The 19,755-nt window shown below is 39.0% G+C and overlaps 1 protein-coding gene across 7 annotated transcripts in view; it reads right to left on the minus strand.

The window, feature by feature from the left end:
- Positions 1-19,755, minus strand: part of retm (real-time) — a 287,480-nt gene that overhangs the window by 23,965 nt on the left and 243,760 nt on the right. For 4 of the 7 annotated variants that reach the window (XM_053791151.2, XM_053791154.2, XM_053791153.2 and 1 more), the window contains 3 exons: positions 10,698-10,839; positions 4,491-4,627; positions 1,711-1,785 (listed from right to left, as the gene is read on the minus strand). In XM_053791151.2, the coding sequence (XP_053647126.2) occupies positions 1,711-1,785; positions 4,491-4,627; positions 10,698-10,839 (354 nt within the window). The remainder of the gene's footprint in view (positions 1-1,710; positions 1,786-4,490; positions 4,628-10,697; positions 10,840-19,755) is intronic. The other 3 variants (XM_053791152.2, XM_053791155.2, XM_053791156.2) reach the window with 1 other exon arrangement.

The following is a 19,755-nucleotide window of genomic DNA, read 5'->3' on the forward strand; positions in this document are numbered from 1 at the left end:
CTAAAGGAGGGGTTTTGGGATATTAGCAGTTTGGAGGGATATGTTGTGTATCTTTATACATATATGCTTCTAAACTGTTGTGTTCTGAGCACCTCTGCAAAAACAGTGATTATGTGTGAGTGAGGTGAAAGTGTTGAATGATGATGAAAGTATTTTCTTTTTGGGGATTTTCTTTCTTTTTGGGTCACCCTGCCTCGGTGGGAGACGGCCGACTTGTTGAAAAAAAAAAAAAAATGGAGACGAATGGTTTTTGGGACCTGACAAGCTGTTGGAGTGTGAACAGAGTAATATTTAGTGAAGAGATTTAGTTAAGCCGGCTATTTTTATATAGCTGGACTTGAGTACTGGAAATGGGAAGTACAATGCCTGCACTTTAAAGGAGGGTTTTGGGATATTGGCAGTTTGGAGAGATATGTTATATATCTTTATAATATATGCTTCTAAACTTTTGTATCTGGGCACCTCTGCAATAACAGTGATTATGTATGAGTGAGGTGAAAGTTTTAAGATTATGAAAATTAAAAAAAAAAAATGCAATGTGTTTCCCTAACTAGTGACAGCCTTGAAACAATATACTAAGTGGTTATTAATTATGAACTGCTAATATGATGGTTCCTCAGTTCTTCTCATATTCTTCCCCAAAGTTTTAAAAAAGTCAGTAATTGGTTTTGATTCTGGGTTTGTTGAAAAAAGACAAATTAGGTGGGCTGGCAACAGCTGCCATATTCATAGAGCATGTCCTTAAACAGTGCTTGAACAGTACTAATAATGAAAGCCATACAGCGTACAAATGGGGTCTAATAAATCCATTGAATATACATTGTCTTGATTTTTGAGCTCTTCATAAAAGTGATTTGGGTGGACCAGCACAGGTTCATATGGCCATATTTTCTTAAATACAGCTATAATGGCATTAACACTTGAAACATGTAAGATAGCAAACTCATAGATAAATATATTGAGTCCATACATTTGCCTAAGCTTCATTAAACCTAACTACTAACACTTAAAAACTTAGTGTGAAAAAAATTGTGTTCTACCAAACTAAACTTTCCAAACCAGTGAAAATCGAGACTACTGTATTATTATAAATAATACAGTGCTACTGTTTTTTACTGTGTATCATTATTATTATTATAACTATTATTATTATTATCTATTTTTATTATGGTATGGGTATTAATATTGTACTGCATAATGATAACTGGTGCCCTGTGTTATGACTAACATTGGCATTTATATGGATTGTAAATATTCAAGCTTTAATGAAAATACTACTATTACTATACTGTATTATAAATACTGTAGTAAGAGTATCTTGACTGTATCCACTGATAATTTTTCCACTGGCATATATGCTTCTCTGTATAATGCATAAGTAATTTCTTGACTAAATTAATAACTAATTTATGGTACATGCTGTATATAGTATTATACTGAACTGTATTAGTTACAGTAATATTATTATTATCTCAAGATAATGCAAATACTGTAAGAGGAAAATGTTCAAAATTATTGTATTCCTATGTTTTTTCTCTTCTATTTTCTTCTCTCTTAATATATTTATTGCTTCTATTAGCCTAATGGAAGTAATATGATCACTGGATTCATTCTTATTACCTTTTAGGTTATTTCAATGACATATTACAGTACAATATAATTGTTAATGTTAAGTAAACATCCTGGGAAGGGTGTGATACAAAGTCTGACCTGTATGCTTTCTCCTTCCCGAAATACAGGTTCCTGGTCCACACGGCAGGTTTCATGTCCATCTCTCTCATGATACTTGAAGGAAGTAAAGGGAACAAATGCAAAACAAGGGAAACACTATGAAGGAAGGCAGAAACATGAGTACAATAACAAAAAAATCTGTTGGCAAGCCAGGAATTTACAGCAGAATATATTAATAGAAATATCAAACCCGAGGAAGAGCCGACCCAAATCCATGTGGACTTTGGGAAGCCTACTATGTATCAACAATGTTTGATTACAGTCTTGGTTTACCAGATATTTCAGACATTTATGTATTCATGTATATACACTTATGTTTTCAGGGATCAAGCTCCAGTTCTTGAGCCTGGTCTCTTAGCCAGGCATTAATCGACTGGTGTGATGATCCCTAACCCCAGGGGCTTTGATGTACAGTATTTACACTGGAATTCAAGTAAGGAATTTGTTTCAGGCATGAATGAAGAGGCTGCATATCATGTTTCAGTGTCAAGATTCAATGGAGCTTGAAATTTAGTTGATGCAAAAAGGGCAGGATTATCTGAGAAAACATCTTCTGGAGCAAGACTCTTGGTAGGGGTAAAGTTGCTAGTAAAAGGCTTTACATCAATTACAGGAACACTTCTTTGATGTTACCATAATTATGGAGTGACTGCATAAAAAATAAATTAAATTCCAAATGGGGCTATATAACTTTCCTTCTTTTCCCTAAAAAGCTCTCATTTGCAGTGAATTGCACTGCTGATCTCTCTGCATTGACAGTGTTGCATTTTTATTTGACTAATTTTTGGTAAAGATCATCACAGCTGCTTCTATCAGGTTGAAAGACTTTGATAATGGCTTTAGAATTACTAGTAATTAATGAAGAGGGAATGCAATTTCTGAGCTCCCATTTCCATCCTTTTAAGATGCAGTTCACTCTTCTTCCACCAGCATCAATTTCTCATCATAAAAGTCTTTTCTGTGAGATTCCAGTAATTCGACCACAGCGGACTCCTTACTGTCTTTAAAGTTAACATCTTTAGTAACAGTCATGACGTTCACATGACCGGCTGGAACCGTTTTCTTGAAACAGAATTTTCCACGCATCATTCAGTGTCCAATGTGAATTTAAGAATGGGAGGTTTTAATAATATTTATGATGTAACTTTGCTTAACTTCTATTGTTGAGTTATTTTCACCATCTGCTGCTTTGATGAACTGGGTGAGGGTTGCTTGGAAAGGTCATTCACATTAACTGGATGGCATAGTGCATTACCCAGGAGTGTCTTATGATCAAGGTTTTTCTTGGCACAGCTAGGCAGAAATACAAAGGAAACAAATGCTGAAATATAGTTAAGTTTTCTTGTCGATTGGTGTGGGTTGCACCCTGGGACACTGACCTAATTTGCCTGAAATGCTCAGCATAACAAGGGGCTTTCTATATAGCAGTACATATATTATTGATGTCAGCTAGGCCTGTATACCATGTACATGTACTTGTAGCCTTAAAATTTTGAGCATTCCTCTCTTCAATAGCTGTGATAGTTCTTGATGGCATCTGCTCCCATTGTAACCCAGCTTCATCAGCACGGAACACTTACTGTGGTGGGTAGCTGTTATAGACACTGATGAATTCATATTATTCCCACTGGAAAAGAGGGCAGGCAGGAAGATTTCATAGCTATTTTGCCCAATGGCAAGGGCAAGAAGAAAATTTCCAAAGCTATCCTGCCTACTGAGGAGAGGGTAGCAAGGAATATGCCATAGTTATCCTCCTCGCTTGGAAGAAAAAAGGTGATTCCAGGCACTGTCACATCCCTAAGATGACAATCTGTAATGTGTTTCTTAGTAAAATTAAATCCTATATAGCCATATCTGCCTGTTAATGGAGTACATTCAGTTGTTGTCTCACACACACACAGAGCACGTGACCATGAACAATCATGTTGCCACAAGCTTCATCACAATTAGCTACCAAGACATCATATCCCAACCTTTTCATGTTGCATTAATTATTCAGTTGGAAGCTCCTGAGTGTATGATAGTCAGGCTAAATGTCTTGTCTTTCTGTCTGATGAACATACAAGACAACAGGTAAATCTTGCAAACTTCTACTTACATTCAGTAAAAAAGTACACTTATCTTTATTTTCCAATGTGCTTTTTAACTGTATTTAGCTCTGTACACTATTATACTTCTTTTCTAATTTAGGAGGCTGATCTGCAGTGAAGATCCTCAGAACTATTAACAGACATAGGTGAACAGCTATTAAATAACTAGAAAATAGAGATGCAATCTGTTGTTAATAAAGTAGCCAGAAATACTTGATAAAAGGGATAAGAATTTATTTACTGTGCATGGAGAATTAGTAACTAACTACAAAGCGCTCACACATTTCTGCTCGAGTAAAAAAAAAACACAAGTAGGTGGAGATATAGAAGCTCTACTTCTCAAAAAGCCAAGGGCACATATATAAATAAAAAATACTCTAAAAGCTGTTAGCTTCATATTGAAGGATTTTAAGTTGTAAAGAATTATAGAGAATATTCACAAAGTTTCAGCTCTGAGTACCAAATGGACTATACTTACCAGTTCAAACATTTACTATCTACTTCCAAGAATACTTTTATAATGTATGAATAAGAACTTTGGTATTACCAAAGAAAGGTGACACATTTTACTGCTCAAATAACTGGAAGGTTACATTAAATTTACCAAAATAACTAAGGTAGTACCAAACCCTTTAGACTTCACTGAGAAGCCTCTCAGACATCACCAACCTGTATGCTCTCTCCGTCATGGCAGATCAGCTGGGGCTCAACACGGAAATATTCGTAACCTTCCCGCCAAGTCTTGTCAATAACAGAACGGTGCTGATCATCACTGCCCATTACTGCATCAATGACACCCAATGCTCCTATAAAACAATATTATCTTCAATTACTTTTGTTCTTTTGAAATAAAAACACTACAGAGTGCTTATCACTAAAGAAAAAAAAAATGCTAGAATGAAGATTGCGTAATTTTACAAATACATATATAGTTGGAAAAAATACAAGACCTACAAAGATTATGATTAGCATACAATAAAGTACAACACACAAATTATTTTCAGGTTAAGCTATCGATGGAAGAAGCCCCCCCTCCCACTTCCATCCCAAGTTCACATTTTGATTATCCAACATTTTTACTGAATGACCTCTTTTAATGCATTAAAAATATAATAATACAGTTATAAGTTTTCAAGGTTTGTGTGTTGATAAATGTAAAGTGGTAATAATCAATCTTCATGGTTTGTATGTGAACAAACGGCTAAGAAATATTTGCAGAAGACTTTATATGTGCCTTATCTTCCTTCAGCAAACCAGGCGTATTCCACCAAGGTAGGGTGGCCCAAAAAGAAAAACAAAAGTTTCCCTTTTTAACTTTAGTAGTGTAATGTATACAGAAGGGGTTACTAGCCCCCTTGCTCCCACTTAATGTAATTATATTTTATTTATTTATTTATTAATTTGAACATGATACAGAGAAGTACAAGGAATACAATTTTTAAAGTGCAGCATGCCAAGCCCCTTGTATGCAGAGCATTATGGGCAGCTTAAAATTAACTTAAGATTAACTAAGCAATGATATATTCAGTGGTACAAAAATTATTGTAAAACAGATAACAATTTAGTACGAATGAGTATTAAAAAAAAAGAGTATTACAAAGACAGGTCATATGGTCATTTACTGTGTTGTTGTGTAATCAGTAGAATGGAGTATTCTGTTAGGTAATGAAGTTAAATAGTAACAAAGTTTGATTGGGTCACAGGTTGACATTTATGAGATACAATAATGAGATACATGTATGAGATACAATTTATGAGATACAATTATTCAGTATTTATTTAGTTGTGGGTGAATAAGTGATTTTTGAGAAGAGACTTGAATTTATAAACAGACAGTGTTTCTTTTATATTCACAGGTAATGAATTCCAGATTTTAGGGCCTTTTATGTGCACTGAGTTTTTGCATAGCGTGAGATGGACACGAGGAACATCAAAGAGTGATCTGTGCCTTGTGTTATGGTCATGTGTCCTGTTGAGGTTGGTACGGAGATGTTTGAGGAGAGGGTTTATGTCAGAGTTAAGTGTTCTATGTATGTAGTAGATGCAGTAATAAGTATGGATGTTTTGTATTGTGAGTAGGTTTAGAGTTTTGAATATTGGTGGAGTGTGCTGTCTGTAGTGGGAATTTGTTATCATTCTGACTGCAGCCTTTTGTTGGGTGATTAGTGGTCTGAGATGGTTTATTGTTGTTGAGCCCCATGCACAAATTTAATAGGTGAGACAGGGGTAAATAAGTGAGTGACATAGGGCCAGGAGGGCTGACTGTGGAACAGTACCGTATCTTCGATAGTATGCCTACAGTCTTGAAAAATGTTTTGGAAATTTGTTGTATTTTTATACATATATATAAAAAACTGCACCCTATTAAAATACAGTGGAACCTCCATTTGCGAGTGCAACCATGTGCGAATTTTTCCAAATATATGCAGTCACTCGGTCAATTTTTTGCTTCCATACACGAGCGAAATTTCCATAAGCGAGCGGGTTCCTTGATGCTGGTGAGGGGCTGTTACTCTTGATCTAGGGACTTGGATCTCATTTGTTTGTTGGACTATCTTATTGAAACTTGGGCAATGTATGTTGGAAAGATGCTTCTTAACGTACACCAAAAATTAAAGAAATCGGACCACAAATAATAGAGTTCACTTCTCAGCCATTAGCCACCCCTTAGCAGTATTTTCATATGGTTTTTATGGTTGTATTCTCATTTTTTTTTATCTCATTTGACAGAATGGAAGATATATTACAGAAATAGATATGATTTTGATTGGTTCCATGAAATTGAGCACAAAGTAGCAGAAATGTTTGATTCTTTGGCAATGTTCAAGAGTAAACAAATGACGTCACTGTCCATTCCAATATGCAATCATGAATGGGTTGACATTTTTCGTACAATTATTATAATAATGCAGTAGTCTGCATAAGAGTAAATCTTCTATTTTTTTGTGTGAATAAAAATTCCAAACGGTAAGCAAGAGTATTATTATACGAATACGTACTACTACTACTACTAATAATAAGATGTATATGTATTAAATGGAGAGTTAGAGGTATTGGGAAGATGGAGGGAATATTTTGAGGAATTGTTAAATGTTGATGAAGATAGGGAAGCTGTGATTTTGTGTATAGGGCAAGGAGGAATAACATCTTGTAGGAGTGAGGAAGAGCCAGTTGTGAGCGTGGGGGAAGTTCATGAGGAAGTAGGTAAAATGAAAGGGGGTAAGGCAGCCGGGATTGATGGGATAAAAATAGAAATGTTAAAAGCAGGTGGGGATATAGTTATGGAGTGGTTGGTGCAATTATTTAATAAATGTATGGATGAGGTACCTAGGGATTGGCAGAGAGCATGCATAGTTCCTTTGTATAAAGGCAAAGGGGACAAAAGAGAGTGCAAAAATTATAGGGGGAGAAGTCTGTTGAGTATACCTGGTAAAGTGTATGGTAGAGTTATTATTGAAAGAATTAAGAGTAAGACGGAGAATAGGATAGCAGATGAACAAGGAGGCTTTAGGAAAGGTAGGGGGTGTGTGGACCAGGTGTTTACAGTGAAACATAGTGAAACATATAAGTGAACAGTATTTAGATAAGGCTAAAGAGGTCTTTGTGGCATTTATGGATTTGGAAAAGGCGTATGACAGGGTGGATAGGGGCAATGTGGCAGATGTTGCAGGTTTATGGTATAGGAGGTAGGTTACTGAAAGCAGTGAAGAGTTTTTAAGAGGATAGTGAGGCTCAAGTTAGAGTATGTAGGAAAGAGGGAAATTATTTCCCAGTAAAAGTAGGCCTTAGACAAGGATGTGTGATGTCACCATGGTTGTTTAATATATTTATAGATGGGGTTGTAAGAGAAGTAAATGCAAGGGTCTTGGCAAGAGGCGTGGAGTTAAAAGATAAAGAATCACACACAAAGTGGGAGTTGTCACAGTTGCTCTTTGCTGATGACACTGTGCTCTTGGGAGATTCTGAAGAGAAGTTGCAGAGATTGGTGGATGAATTTGGTAGGGTGTGCAAAAGAAGAAAATTAAAAGTGAATACAGGAAAGAGTAAGGTTATGAGGATAACAAAAAGATTAGGTGATGAAAGATTGGATATCAGATTGGAGGGAGAGAGTATCAAGGAGGTGAATGTATTCAGATATTTGGGAGTGGACCTGTCAGCGGATGGGTCTATGAAAGATGAGGTGAATCATAGAATTGAGGAGGGGAAAAGAGTGAGTGGTGCACTTAGGAGTCTGTGGAGACAAAGAACTTTGTCCTTGGAGGCAAAGAGGGGAATGTATGAGAGTATAGTTTTACCAACGCTCTTATATGGGTGTGAAGCATGGGTGATGAATGTTGCAGTGAGGAGAAGGCTGGAGGCAGTGGAGATGTCATGTCTGAGAGCAATGTGTGGTGTGAATATAATGCAGGGAATTCATAGTTTGGAAGTTAGGAGGAGGTGCGGGATTACCAAAACTGTTGTCCAGAGGGCTGAGGAAGGGTTGTTGAGGTGGTTCGGACATGTAGAGAGAATGGAGTGAAACAGAATGACTTCAAGAGTGTATCAGTCTGTAGTGGAAGGAAGGCGGGGTAGGGGTCGGCCTAAGAAAGGTTGGAGGGAGGGGGTAAAGGAGGTTTTGTGTGCGAGGGGCTTGGACTTCCAGCAGGCATGTGTGAGCGTGTTTGATAGGAGTGAATGGAGACAAATGGTTTTTAATACTTGACGTGCTGTTGGAGTGTGAGCAAAGTAACATTTATAAAGGGGTTCAGGGAAACCGGCAGGCCGGACTTGTGTCCTGGAGATGGGAAGTACAGTGCCTGCACTCTGAAGGAGGGGTGTTAATGTTGCAGTTTAAAAATTGTAGTGTAAAGCACCCTTCTGGCAAGACAGTGATGGAGTGAATGATGGTGAAAGTTTTTCTTTTTCGGGCCACCCTGCCTTGGTGGGAATCGGCCAGTGTGATAATAAAAAAATAAAAAATAATAATGTATAATTTAATAATTATATACGTAATATATAAATTATTATAAGAATATGTACATACTAATAAATAATATGTAATTATAATAATAATACTACTATAAGTGAGTTTCAGATCGCCACCACTAGATGCCAGTATGTATGAGTATCAAAACATTGCCGCTCACGGAGGGAGGGAAATAATTGTGTTTTCCTTACATTTCGTGCAGTTATTTTGTGAAATTTCTTGTTTCTAACCAAGGGTCCTAAGAAAGCAAGTGCAAAGGACCGTGCTGAGAAGAAAAAAGAGGATGATTTCCATGGAATTAAAGCAGGAAATCATACATAAACACAATCTAGGTGTAGCATTAAGAGTGTAGCAATTAAACGATTAATGGATTTTGCCTTACAAACACTCCATTGTCTGTTATAATAAAAGCATGGGAAGGTATGAAGTCAGTAGGAGGAATGGCTGCCGTTGTGGCCCCAACAGCAATGGCAGCCACTAACACTACTCATATCCATAACATTTCATTCATTCTAGTGTACATATATCATGTTTCTATGTTATTAATATTGTTTATTTTGATAGATGAATAAGCCGTAGAGTTGATATTAGGGAAATTATTGAAGTATTTTATGGTGCCTGGAATTCCACTGAAATGAATTAATTGTATTTCAATTAATTTAAATGAGGAAAATTGACTCTGCAAGCGAGCAAATTTAGATGTGAGCAAGGTCACAAAACGGATTAAACTCGTTAGTGGAGGTTCCACTGTACATCATGTTTGATGACATGCTTGTACCTTTCACACTGGATTGGGAATATTTCTGCAAATTACTGCAGACCCTTTTAGACTGAATGAGCCTTGTGCTGTTGGGAAGAAATCAACTGCAGAAAGAATTTGTGCTTGCTTTCAAATCTCAGTTGAAAGCACATCCCTTTTCTAAGGTTTTTATTCCTGATGATTATACTGTCATTCTTGAATATAACCTTCAGTATTTCTTCATTGTTGTTGTTGCATTTATGACTTGGTGTGTGAGTGTTTGTGAATTTCTTAAAAGAATAGGCACTCAAGAATAACAAAATCGCATATTATTTTTATGTCACATAGGTTATGTAAATACATTGGTGGGTGTGGGTGGATGTGAGTTGGACGTAACTAGCTTGTGCTACTAGGTCAGATGCAGTGCTCCTTCCTTAAGTGAATGTGACCAGACCTGACTAGGTTAGGGCGTTGGCTTAAGCCAGTAGAATTGGACGTGCCTCGCATGGGCCAGTAGGCCTGCTGCAGTGTTCCTTATTTCTTATGTTCTTCTTCTTCTTCTTTCTTTCAACAAACCAGCTGTATCCCACCGAAGCAGGGTGGCTCAAAAAGAAAAACAAAAGTTTCTCATTTTAAATTTAGTAATTTATACAGGGAAGGGGTTACTAGCCCCTTGCTCCCAGCATTTTAGTCGCCTCTTACAATACGCATGGCTTACGGAGGAAAAATTCTGTTCCACTTCCCCATGGAGAGAAGAGGAAATAAACAAGAACAAGAACTAGTAAGAAAATAGAAGAAAACCCAGAGGGATTTGTGTGTATATATATGATTGTACATGTATGTGTAGTGACTTAAGTGTAAGCAGAAGTAAAAAGACGTACCTGAAATCTTGCACGTTTATGAGACAGAGAAAAGACACCAGCAATCTTACCATCATGTAAAACAAGTACAGGCTTCTGTTTTACACTCACTTGGCAGGATGGCAGTACTTCCCTGGGCGGTTGCTCTTATGTTCTTATTATTACTATTATTACAGTATTATTTTTTTTCCACCTTCACAGCCAACATTATCTTAGTCATTTATTGCAATGTTGGCATTACATTTTATTAACAAATTTACCAGTTCTCTTCCTCATTCAGTGATTGCTCCAAACTAATGCACTGTTCTTACCCGTTGGTGACTGTGGCTCTGGCCGATGAGTTATGGGAACCTTAGTTCGCAAGACAGAGAATGACACATCATTCTTCATAACATCAAAGTCCCAACAGATGACAGATCCTGGTTCCTCTACAAGCAACACCACCTCATGCACCTGTATTAACATACATACAAAACTGGTAAAAATTACAGCAATGAATTATACATAGTACAATATGCAATTTTGTATCTATTTACCTATTAATGAGATGACATACACAGGTAAATTTTGCTCAATGTTCAGGGTTAGTTCCAAGATTTTAGATAGTTATAGGGGTAACAGTAGAAGGAGATTTTAAACACCTATGGTAAAACCACAGTCTGAATATAGTACAAGTTGACCATCACTAATCCGGCACCATCGAAACCTGTAGAGTGCCAAATTAGTGATTTTGCTGGATTACAGAGTAGTTAGGTTTGCATACATTTTGTAAGTTACCTAGGATAACCCCCCAAAAATCCAGACAACGTGTTATATTGTGCTTGTAGATGTAAGCCATAATAAACATGACTGGCAAGTAATAAGCATTTTAATGTGTTCAGGAATCAGATGTGATGACTCTGCATCATGTGTTGGTTTATGAGTGGCTCTCTCTCCGAGACAGAAAGAGAGACAGGAAGACAGACACACAGGCAGACAAAGACAGATAAGCAGACACAGATAAACAGAGCTAGACAGACAAACAGATAGACAGACATATTTATATGCAACAGTGAAAACAAATATGTACAGCCTCGCCTCGCTTAACCCTTTCAGGGTCGGCAGGCTCTCTCCTAAACTTGTTCTCAGGGTTGGAAATTTTTCGAAAAAAAACAAAAAAAAAAAAATTCTTACAGAATGACAGAGAATCTTTTCCCTATCATAATGACACCAAAAGTATGAAATTTGATGGAAAACTTACGGAATTATGCTCTCACGAAGTTAGCGGTCTCAACGATGTTGACGCATCGGCGATTTCACTCACTTTGAGCCCTACTGTCGGCCAATTCCAATGTACCAGTCGACAAAAATCATAACTATTTCGCTAGAACTCCATTTTTCTACTGAATGAGCACAAGAAACCAACCATTTACTGATTTCAACTATCCAATAAAGTGATCAGAATTGGCAATTTTGTCAATTTCACACAAATTTCAAAAGATGCCAATTTCCAAATATGGTCCAGAATAAACAAGACAGACATTCCTGGCACTAAAATAACATTTCCTCTGTTCATTAGTCACGTCCCCCAGGCCTCTGTTACATTTCTTTTGCTTTCCACTTTGAATTTTTATTCTCACAAAAAATAGAAGATTTACTGTTATGCAGACTACTGCATAAGTGTAGAAATGGTATAAATAATATCAGCGCACTTGTGAAAGAATATTAGACTCACCAGTTGATGTGTATTGGACACATGGCATGTTTTGTTTACTTTTGAACTTGGGCAAAAATCGAACATTTCTGCTATTTTGAGCTCAATTTCAAGGTACTTTTCATTGTGAAACCAATCAAAATCATCTCATTTTCCGTAATATGTCTTCCATTCTATAAAATGAGACCAGGAAAACTAGAATACAGCCATAAATAGTATACGAAAATACACTGCAAAGTCGCTGTTTTAAACAAAAAACACGGTCGGAGTTTTTTTTTCTCATTATGCTCTGTGTGCTGCAGGATTTTTTTTATACTGTGCACACTGACCACATAGGCCCATTCTTTCATATGTAGGCCTACCAGCTTTCTCTCACTAGATTTGAAGGCGCTAGAATTTATGCGTACTAGTACGGCACCAACCCTGGCATGCAAGCCGTACTAGTACAGCACCAACCCAGAAAGGGTTAACGACAGAGTTCCGTTCCTAAGACCACGTCATTAAGTGAATTTGTCACTAAGAGAGGAGCACACTATAATGGTAGTGGGTGTGTGTCAACCATCTTTGATATTGTTTAAATGTCACCTTTGCATCATTTATAACATTTCTGGCATATTTTTAAATGTTTATACAGTAGTGTATTGTACGTTGAAATAAACAGAATAGAAGAAATCAGAGAGCCCATCATAAGTCTGAGGCATCGGTAAACAAGTAAGTCGTTAAGTGAGGAGAGGCTGTAAAGTCACGATCATCAAGTGTCGCTCCACTGCTGCATTGTCAGCAGTGGAGTGACACTCATCTTACACCGTGCTTCAAGGAGTTTCATAAACACTCCAGCATGTCTAAAACATTGCTGGAATCTATAAATACTCTGTATATATTTCTAGACAATAGTATGTGGCCAAGGCAGGTGAAAATGCTCACCTGTCTGTGTGTCTGTGACTATTTGAGTACTATTTCAGTACCTAATATTTGTGTCAGAGCAAAGATTGGCTATGAAATCACAAGTACTACTACAAATTGTAATTATCAGAACATAAAAATTATACAAATAAAAAAAGGTATATCAGCAACATTTCTGCAAGCAGCAGGAGTCCATGTTAACAGCCGTCAGGTGAGCATTCAGTGCCAACTTAGCAGCCTTATATTTTGGTAAGTAATGACCCTAATTTTTTTAATGGTCTTATTACACACAAAAAATTGCACTCGTTAATTAATTTTTTTTTTTCAAGATATACAGAGTGCTGGGCAAGAGAATGTAGATCTACGTTTGGACAGTTAAGTGGTTAAACAAAATTTTTAAGCAAAAACTAAGGTTTCAACTTGAAGAATAAGTCAATACAGCGACCAGAACAATTCACAAATAGAACCAGAATTAATGTTAGAAATCTTGTATATAAGAACTGATTCAACAAGATGTAGTCTGCCACTGAACTATTAGAACTAATATATAAAGTTATGGAAGATATAAACAACTATTGGAGGATAGATGGGCTAGTGAGAGTAGGCAATGGGGTTGAAGATGTTAGTGTGTTCAGCAGAAGTTTGTGGTTACAGGAAAGTGGGTGCAGGAGGGAAGAAGAGTGAATGGTGGAATGATGATGCAAAGAGATTAGTAAAGAGAAAAAGTTAGAATATGAGAAGTGATGCAAAGAGGGAGGAGTACATGGAGAGGAAAAGAGAGGTTAAGAGAGGGGTGAAGCAGTGTAACAAGAGAGCAAATGAGAGAGTGGGTGAGATGTTATCAACAAATTTTGTTGAAAATAAGAAAAAGTTTTGGAATGAGATTAATAAGTTGAGGAAGACTAGGAAATGAATGGATTTGACAGTTAAAAGTAGGAGAGGAGAGTTATTCAATGGAAACTTAGAGGTATCAGAAAGATGGAGGGAATATTTTGAGGAACTGCTAAATGTTGATGAAGATAGGGAAGCTGTGATTTTGTGTATAGGGCAAGGAGGAATAACATCTTGTAGGAGTGAGGAGGAGCGAGTTGTGAGTGTGGGGGAAGTTCACGAAGCGTGAGTAGAATAAAAGGGGGTGAGGTAGCTGGGACTGATGGGATAAAGATAGAAATGTTAAAAGCAGGTGGGGTTATAGTTCTGGAGTGGTTGGTGCTATTATTTAATAACTGTATGGAAGAGGGTTAGGTACCTAGGGATTTGCAGGGAGTATGCATAGTTCCTTTGTATAAAGGCAAAGGGGATAAAAGAATGCAAAAATTATAGGGGAATAAGTCTGTTGAGTAAACCTGGTAAAGTGTATGGTAGAGTTATTATTGAAAGAATTAAGAGTAAGACGGAGAGTAGGATAGCAGATGAACAAGGAGGCTTTAAGAAGGGTAGGGGGTGTGTAGACCAAGTGTTCACAGAGAAACATATAGGTAAACAGTATTTAGATAAGGGTAAAGAGGTTTTTGTGGCAGTTATGGATTTGGAAAAGGCATATCACAGGGTGGATAGGGAGGGAATGTGGCAGATGTTGCAAATGTATGGAAAAGGAGGTAGGTTATTGAAAGTGGTGAAAAGTTTTTATGAGGATAGTGAGGCTCAGGTTGAGTATGTAGGAGAAAGGGAGATATTTCCCAGTAAAAGTAGGCTTTAAACAAGGATGTGTGATGTCACCATGGTTGTTCAATATACAGTGGTCCTTCAATTATTGTCCTTAATCCGTTCCTGGAAGTGGGACTGTTATCGAAACAGACGATTTTCGAATCAATTTTCCCCATAAGAAATAATGTAAATACAATTAATCTATTCCTGACACCCAGAAGTATTAAAACAAAAATTTTTTTTACATGAAATATAGATGTAGTACATAAACAATACAATGGGACATGATGAATGAAACATTAACAGCATAACACTTACCTTTATTGGCAATTCTTCTTAGTGTATGGAAGACTGGAGGAGGAGAGAGATTGGATTAGTTACTGTTTGGAAGGGGAATCCCCTTCCATCAACACCTCAGGTACCAAGTCCTTTTCTGGGGTTACTTCTCTTCTCTGTTTCTTAATGCCATTAGGACCAGCTTGAGAGTCACTGGAGTCTTGTCTCGCAAAAAAAGTGTCCAGAGAGCTCTGTTTCTGGCGTCTCTTTAAAACTTCCCTAAAATGGGCCAAGACTCTGTCACTGTACAAGTTGCCGATATGAACCATACCCCCGGCCGGGATTGAACCCGCGGTCATAGAGTCTCAAAACTCCAGCCCATCGCGTTAGCCACTAGACCAGCTAGCCACAATAAGATTCATCCAACTAGGTATATTTCTACACCATAGGAAAGTTAGCACAGGCACCTCTGTGACCACAAATGCAAGTTTTTACAGACAAATCTCCAGCTAGCGTGGCCGTGACGAACTCTAGCTCAAGTCCCTTCACTGCCGTCAACATGACTCAAGAAATCGTAATGACACGATTGCAAATAAACCATACCCCCGGCCGGGATTGAACCCACGGTCATAGAGTCTCAAAACTCCAGCCCGTCGCGTTAGCCACTAGACCAGCTAGCCACAATAAGATTCATCCAACTAGGTATATTTCTACACCATAGGAAAGTTAGCACAGGCACCTCTGTGACCACAAATGCAAGTTAGCCTGTGCTAACTTTCCTATGGTGTAGAAATATACCTAGTTGGATGAATCTTATTGTGGCTAGCTGGTCTAGTGGCTAACGCGACGGGCTGGAGTTTTGAGACTCTATGACCGCGGGTTCAATCCCGGCCGGGGGTATGGTTTATTTGCAATCGTGTCATTACGATTTCTTGAGTCATGTTGACGGCAGTGAAGGGACTTGAGCTAGAGTTCGTCATGGCCACGCTAGCTGGAGATTCGTCTGTAAAAACTTGCATTTGTGGTCACAGAGGTGCCTGTGCTAACTTTCCTATGGTGTAGAAATATACCTAGTTGGATGAATCTTATTGTGGCTAGCTGGTCTAGTGGCTAACGCGACGGGCTGGAGTTTTGAGACTCTATGACCGCGGGTTCAATCCCGGCCGGGGGTATGGTTTATTTGCAATCGTGTCATTACGATTTCTTGAGTCTTGCCGATATGGTTTGCAACATCCTTCTTAGGGTGATGTTTCTCCATAAATCTTTCCATCCTACCCCACATTTCAAAAATCTCCTTAAATTCTGAAGAAGGCACCTTCCTCCATCTCTCTTCCTCCTCCTCTGTAGCAAGATTCTGAGCTGCAATCTGTTGCTGTTCCTGCTGAAGCTCTTGCAGCTCCTCAGTGGTTAGCTCTTCATTGTGGTCCTCCACCAACTCTTCCACATCCTCCAAACTCACATCCAACCCCATGGAACTCCCCAGTGCCACAATAGAGTTCACAACTGACACAGGCTCATCAGGGGCTGCCTCAAACCCTTCAAAATCCCTCCTGTGGGCACAATCTGGCCACAAGTTTCTCCAAGCAGAGTTCAAAGTCCTGGTAGTCACTCCCTCCCAAGCCTTACCTGTAAGGCTTATGCAATGGAGAATACTGAAGTGTTCTTTCCAAAAATCTCTTAGGGTCAAGCGAGTGTCTGAGGTCACATTAAAGCACCTTTCAAACATTGCTTTGGTGTTGAGTTTTTTAAACTTTAAAATGACCTGCTGGTCCATGGGCTGGAGGAGAGGAGTGGTATTCGGGGGCAAGAACTTAACTGTGATGAACCCAAACTCCTTCAGAATTAGGTCATCCAAGTTTGGAGGATGAGCAGGTGCATTGTCCATTACTAGGAGGCACTTGCGATCCAATTTCTTTTCCAGGAGGTAATTCTTCACACTAGGGCCAAACACTTCATTGAACCACTCGACGAAAATTTCCCTCGTGACCCATGCCTTATTATTAGATCTCCAAAACACACACAATTTACCCTTCATAACATGGTTTTTCTTGAACACTGGGATTTTCAGAATGGTATACAGTGGACCCCCGCATAATGATATTAATCCGTTCCTGAGAGCTCATTGTTATGCGAAATTATTGTTATGCGAATGAATTTTCCCCATAAGAAATAATGGAAATCAAATTAATCCGTGCAAGACACCCAAAAGTATGAAAAAAAAATTTTACCATATGAAATATACATTTTCCTACACACAAAGAGAAGGATACATGCACAATAGGAGAGTAGTACATGCACAATATATATTGTGCATGTACTACTCTACTAAATGAAGAATAAATGACACTTACCTTTATTGAAGATGCAGCAATGACTGATGAGACACTGTGTCCTGGGAGTGCCTTTTCCTCCTGAGTACTGTAGGTTCTGTTTGGCATTTTCTTCCAGAACAGGCCTTATCACACTGTGTATGCCACTACAATTCTTAAATCTCTCAAACCAACCTTTGCTGGCTTTAAATTCACCAATATGAGCACTAGTTCCAGGAATTTTTCCCTGTTCACCTGGGTGTTAGTCGACTGGTGTGGGTTGCATCCTGGGAGACAAGATTAAGGACCCCAATGGAAATAAGTTAGATAGTCTTCGATGACACTGACTTTTTTGGGTTATCCTGGGTGGCTAACCATCTGGGGTTAATTGTTTCTTGGTATTCTCAATAAGCCACACCAACAACGGTGCTACAGCAGCAGCAGCAGGAGCTGACAGTGCTACAGCAGCAGCAGCAGCAGCAGCTGACAGTGCTACAGCAGCAGCAACAGCAGCAGCTGACAGTGCTACAGCAGCAGCAGCAGCAGCAGCTGACAGTGCTACAGCAGCAGCAGCAGCAGCAGCTGACAGTGCTACAGCAGCAGCTGACAGTGCTACAGCAGCAGCAGACAGTGCTACAGCAGCAGCAGACGGTGCTACAGCAGCAGCAGATGGTACTACAGCAGTAGCTGACGGTGATACAGCAGCAGCAGCAGCTGATGGTGCTACAGCAGCAGCAGCTGACAGTGCAGCAGCAGCAGCAGCTGACAGTGCTACAGCAGCAGCAGCAGCTGACAGTGCTACAGCAGCAGTAGATGGTACTACAGCAGTAGCAGCAGCTGACAGTGCAGCAGCAGCAGCAGCTGACAGTGCAGCAGCAGCAGCAGCTGACAGTGCAGCAGCAGCAGCAGCTGACAGTGCTACAGCAGCATCAGCATCAGCAGTTGACCATGGTACCACAGTATTTCGATAATATTTCTCACCCTTTTTACCACAGGGTTGGCACTAGAAGCTTTCTTGGGGCCCATGGTCACTTATTTTGCAGATAAAATCACCAAAAACACTGTAATAATATGAAATGTTCCGATTGTATACTTGGATGTTACCGCAGAGGCTGGCTTGTAAACAATGCCACCGGCGGAACATGTGAGGCTGGCTCAGGCCGCACATTAGACGCGTCTCGGACGAATAGCGTTGAGCGGGTTTTTTAGTGGTATGCGAGGCAAAATCTTAGCGATAAAATGTATCGGTATGAGGATTTAACGTTATGTGATGCCAACGGTATGCGGGGGTTACTAGTAACGGCTTCACTTTGAAATCCCCACTAGCATTAGCACAGTACATGAGCGTCAGCCTGTCTTTCATAGGCTTGTGTCCTGGAAGTGCCTTTTCTTCCTGAGTAATGTAGGTCCTCTTTGGCATTTTCTTCCAAAAAAGGCCTGTTTCGTCACAATTGAACACTTGTTCAGGTTTCAGACCTTCAGCCTCTATGTACCCCTTGAATTCCTGTGCATATTTTTCAGCCGTTTTTTGGATCGAACTGGCAGTCTCACCATGCCTTATCACACTGTGTATGCCAGCACGCTTCTTAAATCTCTCAAACCAGCCTTTGCTGGCCTTAAATTCACTCACATCATCACTAGTTGCAGGCAATTTCTTTACCATATCGTCATGCAACTGCCTAGCCTTTTCACAAATAATCGACGTTATAAGACTATCTCCTGCTAATTGTTTCTCGTTTATCCACACCAATAATAACTTCTCAACATCTTCGAGTACTGGTGATCTCATTTTTGTCAGCATATTTACCCCCTTTGCAACAAGAGCTTCCTTGATTTCCTTTTTCTTGGCTATGATGGAAGATATGGTTGTACGGGATTTGTTATACATCCTGGCCAGTTCGCCCACACGTACGCCACTTTCATATTGTTCAATGATGTTTTTCTTAAATTCAATCATATTTCTCACCTTCTTTACCAAAGGCTTGGCACTAGGAGCTTTCTTTGGAGCACTTGCAAGCACTAAAATGAATGGTATATTATGAAATATTTCGTATGAACACGTGAGGGGACCGTCGCTCACTGGTAAACAATGGCACACTGGTTGGGAAGGGAGGCCGAGGCGGCTCAGAGCCGTGAGTACGCGTCCAGGACGAAAGACAATTAGTGAGTTAACAGACCATTTGCGAGCCTATGTTCAGACAAAATAACGCGACAATTTCCGAAATGGACGACTTTCAGGCCGGACGATTATTGAGGGACCACTGTATTTTTAGACGGGGTTGTAAGAGAAGTGAATGCTCAGGTGTTGGCAAGAGGTGTGGGGTTAAAAGATAAAGAATCTAACACAAAGTGGGAGTTGTAACAGTGCTCTTTGCTGATGACACTCTCCTTTTGGGAGATTCTAAAGAGAAATTGCAGAGGTTAGTGGATGGGTTTAGTAGGGTATGTAAAAGAAGAAAATTAAGTGATGAGGATAACAAAAAAATTAGGTGACGAAAGATTGGATATCAGATTAGAGGGAGAGAGTATAGAGGAGGTAAA

The sequence above is a fragment of the Cherax quadricarinatus genome, chromosome 59, assembly GCF_038502225.1.
Source record: "Cherax quadricarinatus isolate ZL_2023a chromosome 59, ASM3850222v1, whole genome shotgun sequence".
Classification (NCBI taxonomy): Eukaryota; Metazoa; Arthropoda; class Malacostraca; order Decapoda; family Parastacidae; genus Cherax; species Cherax quadricarinatus.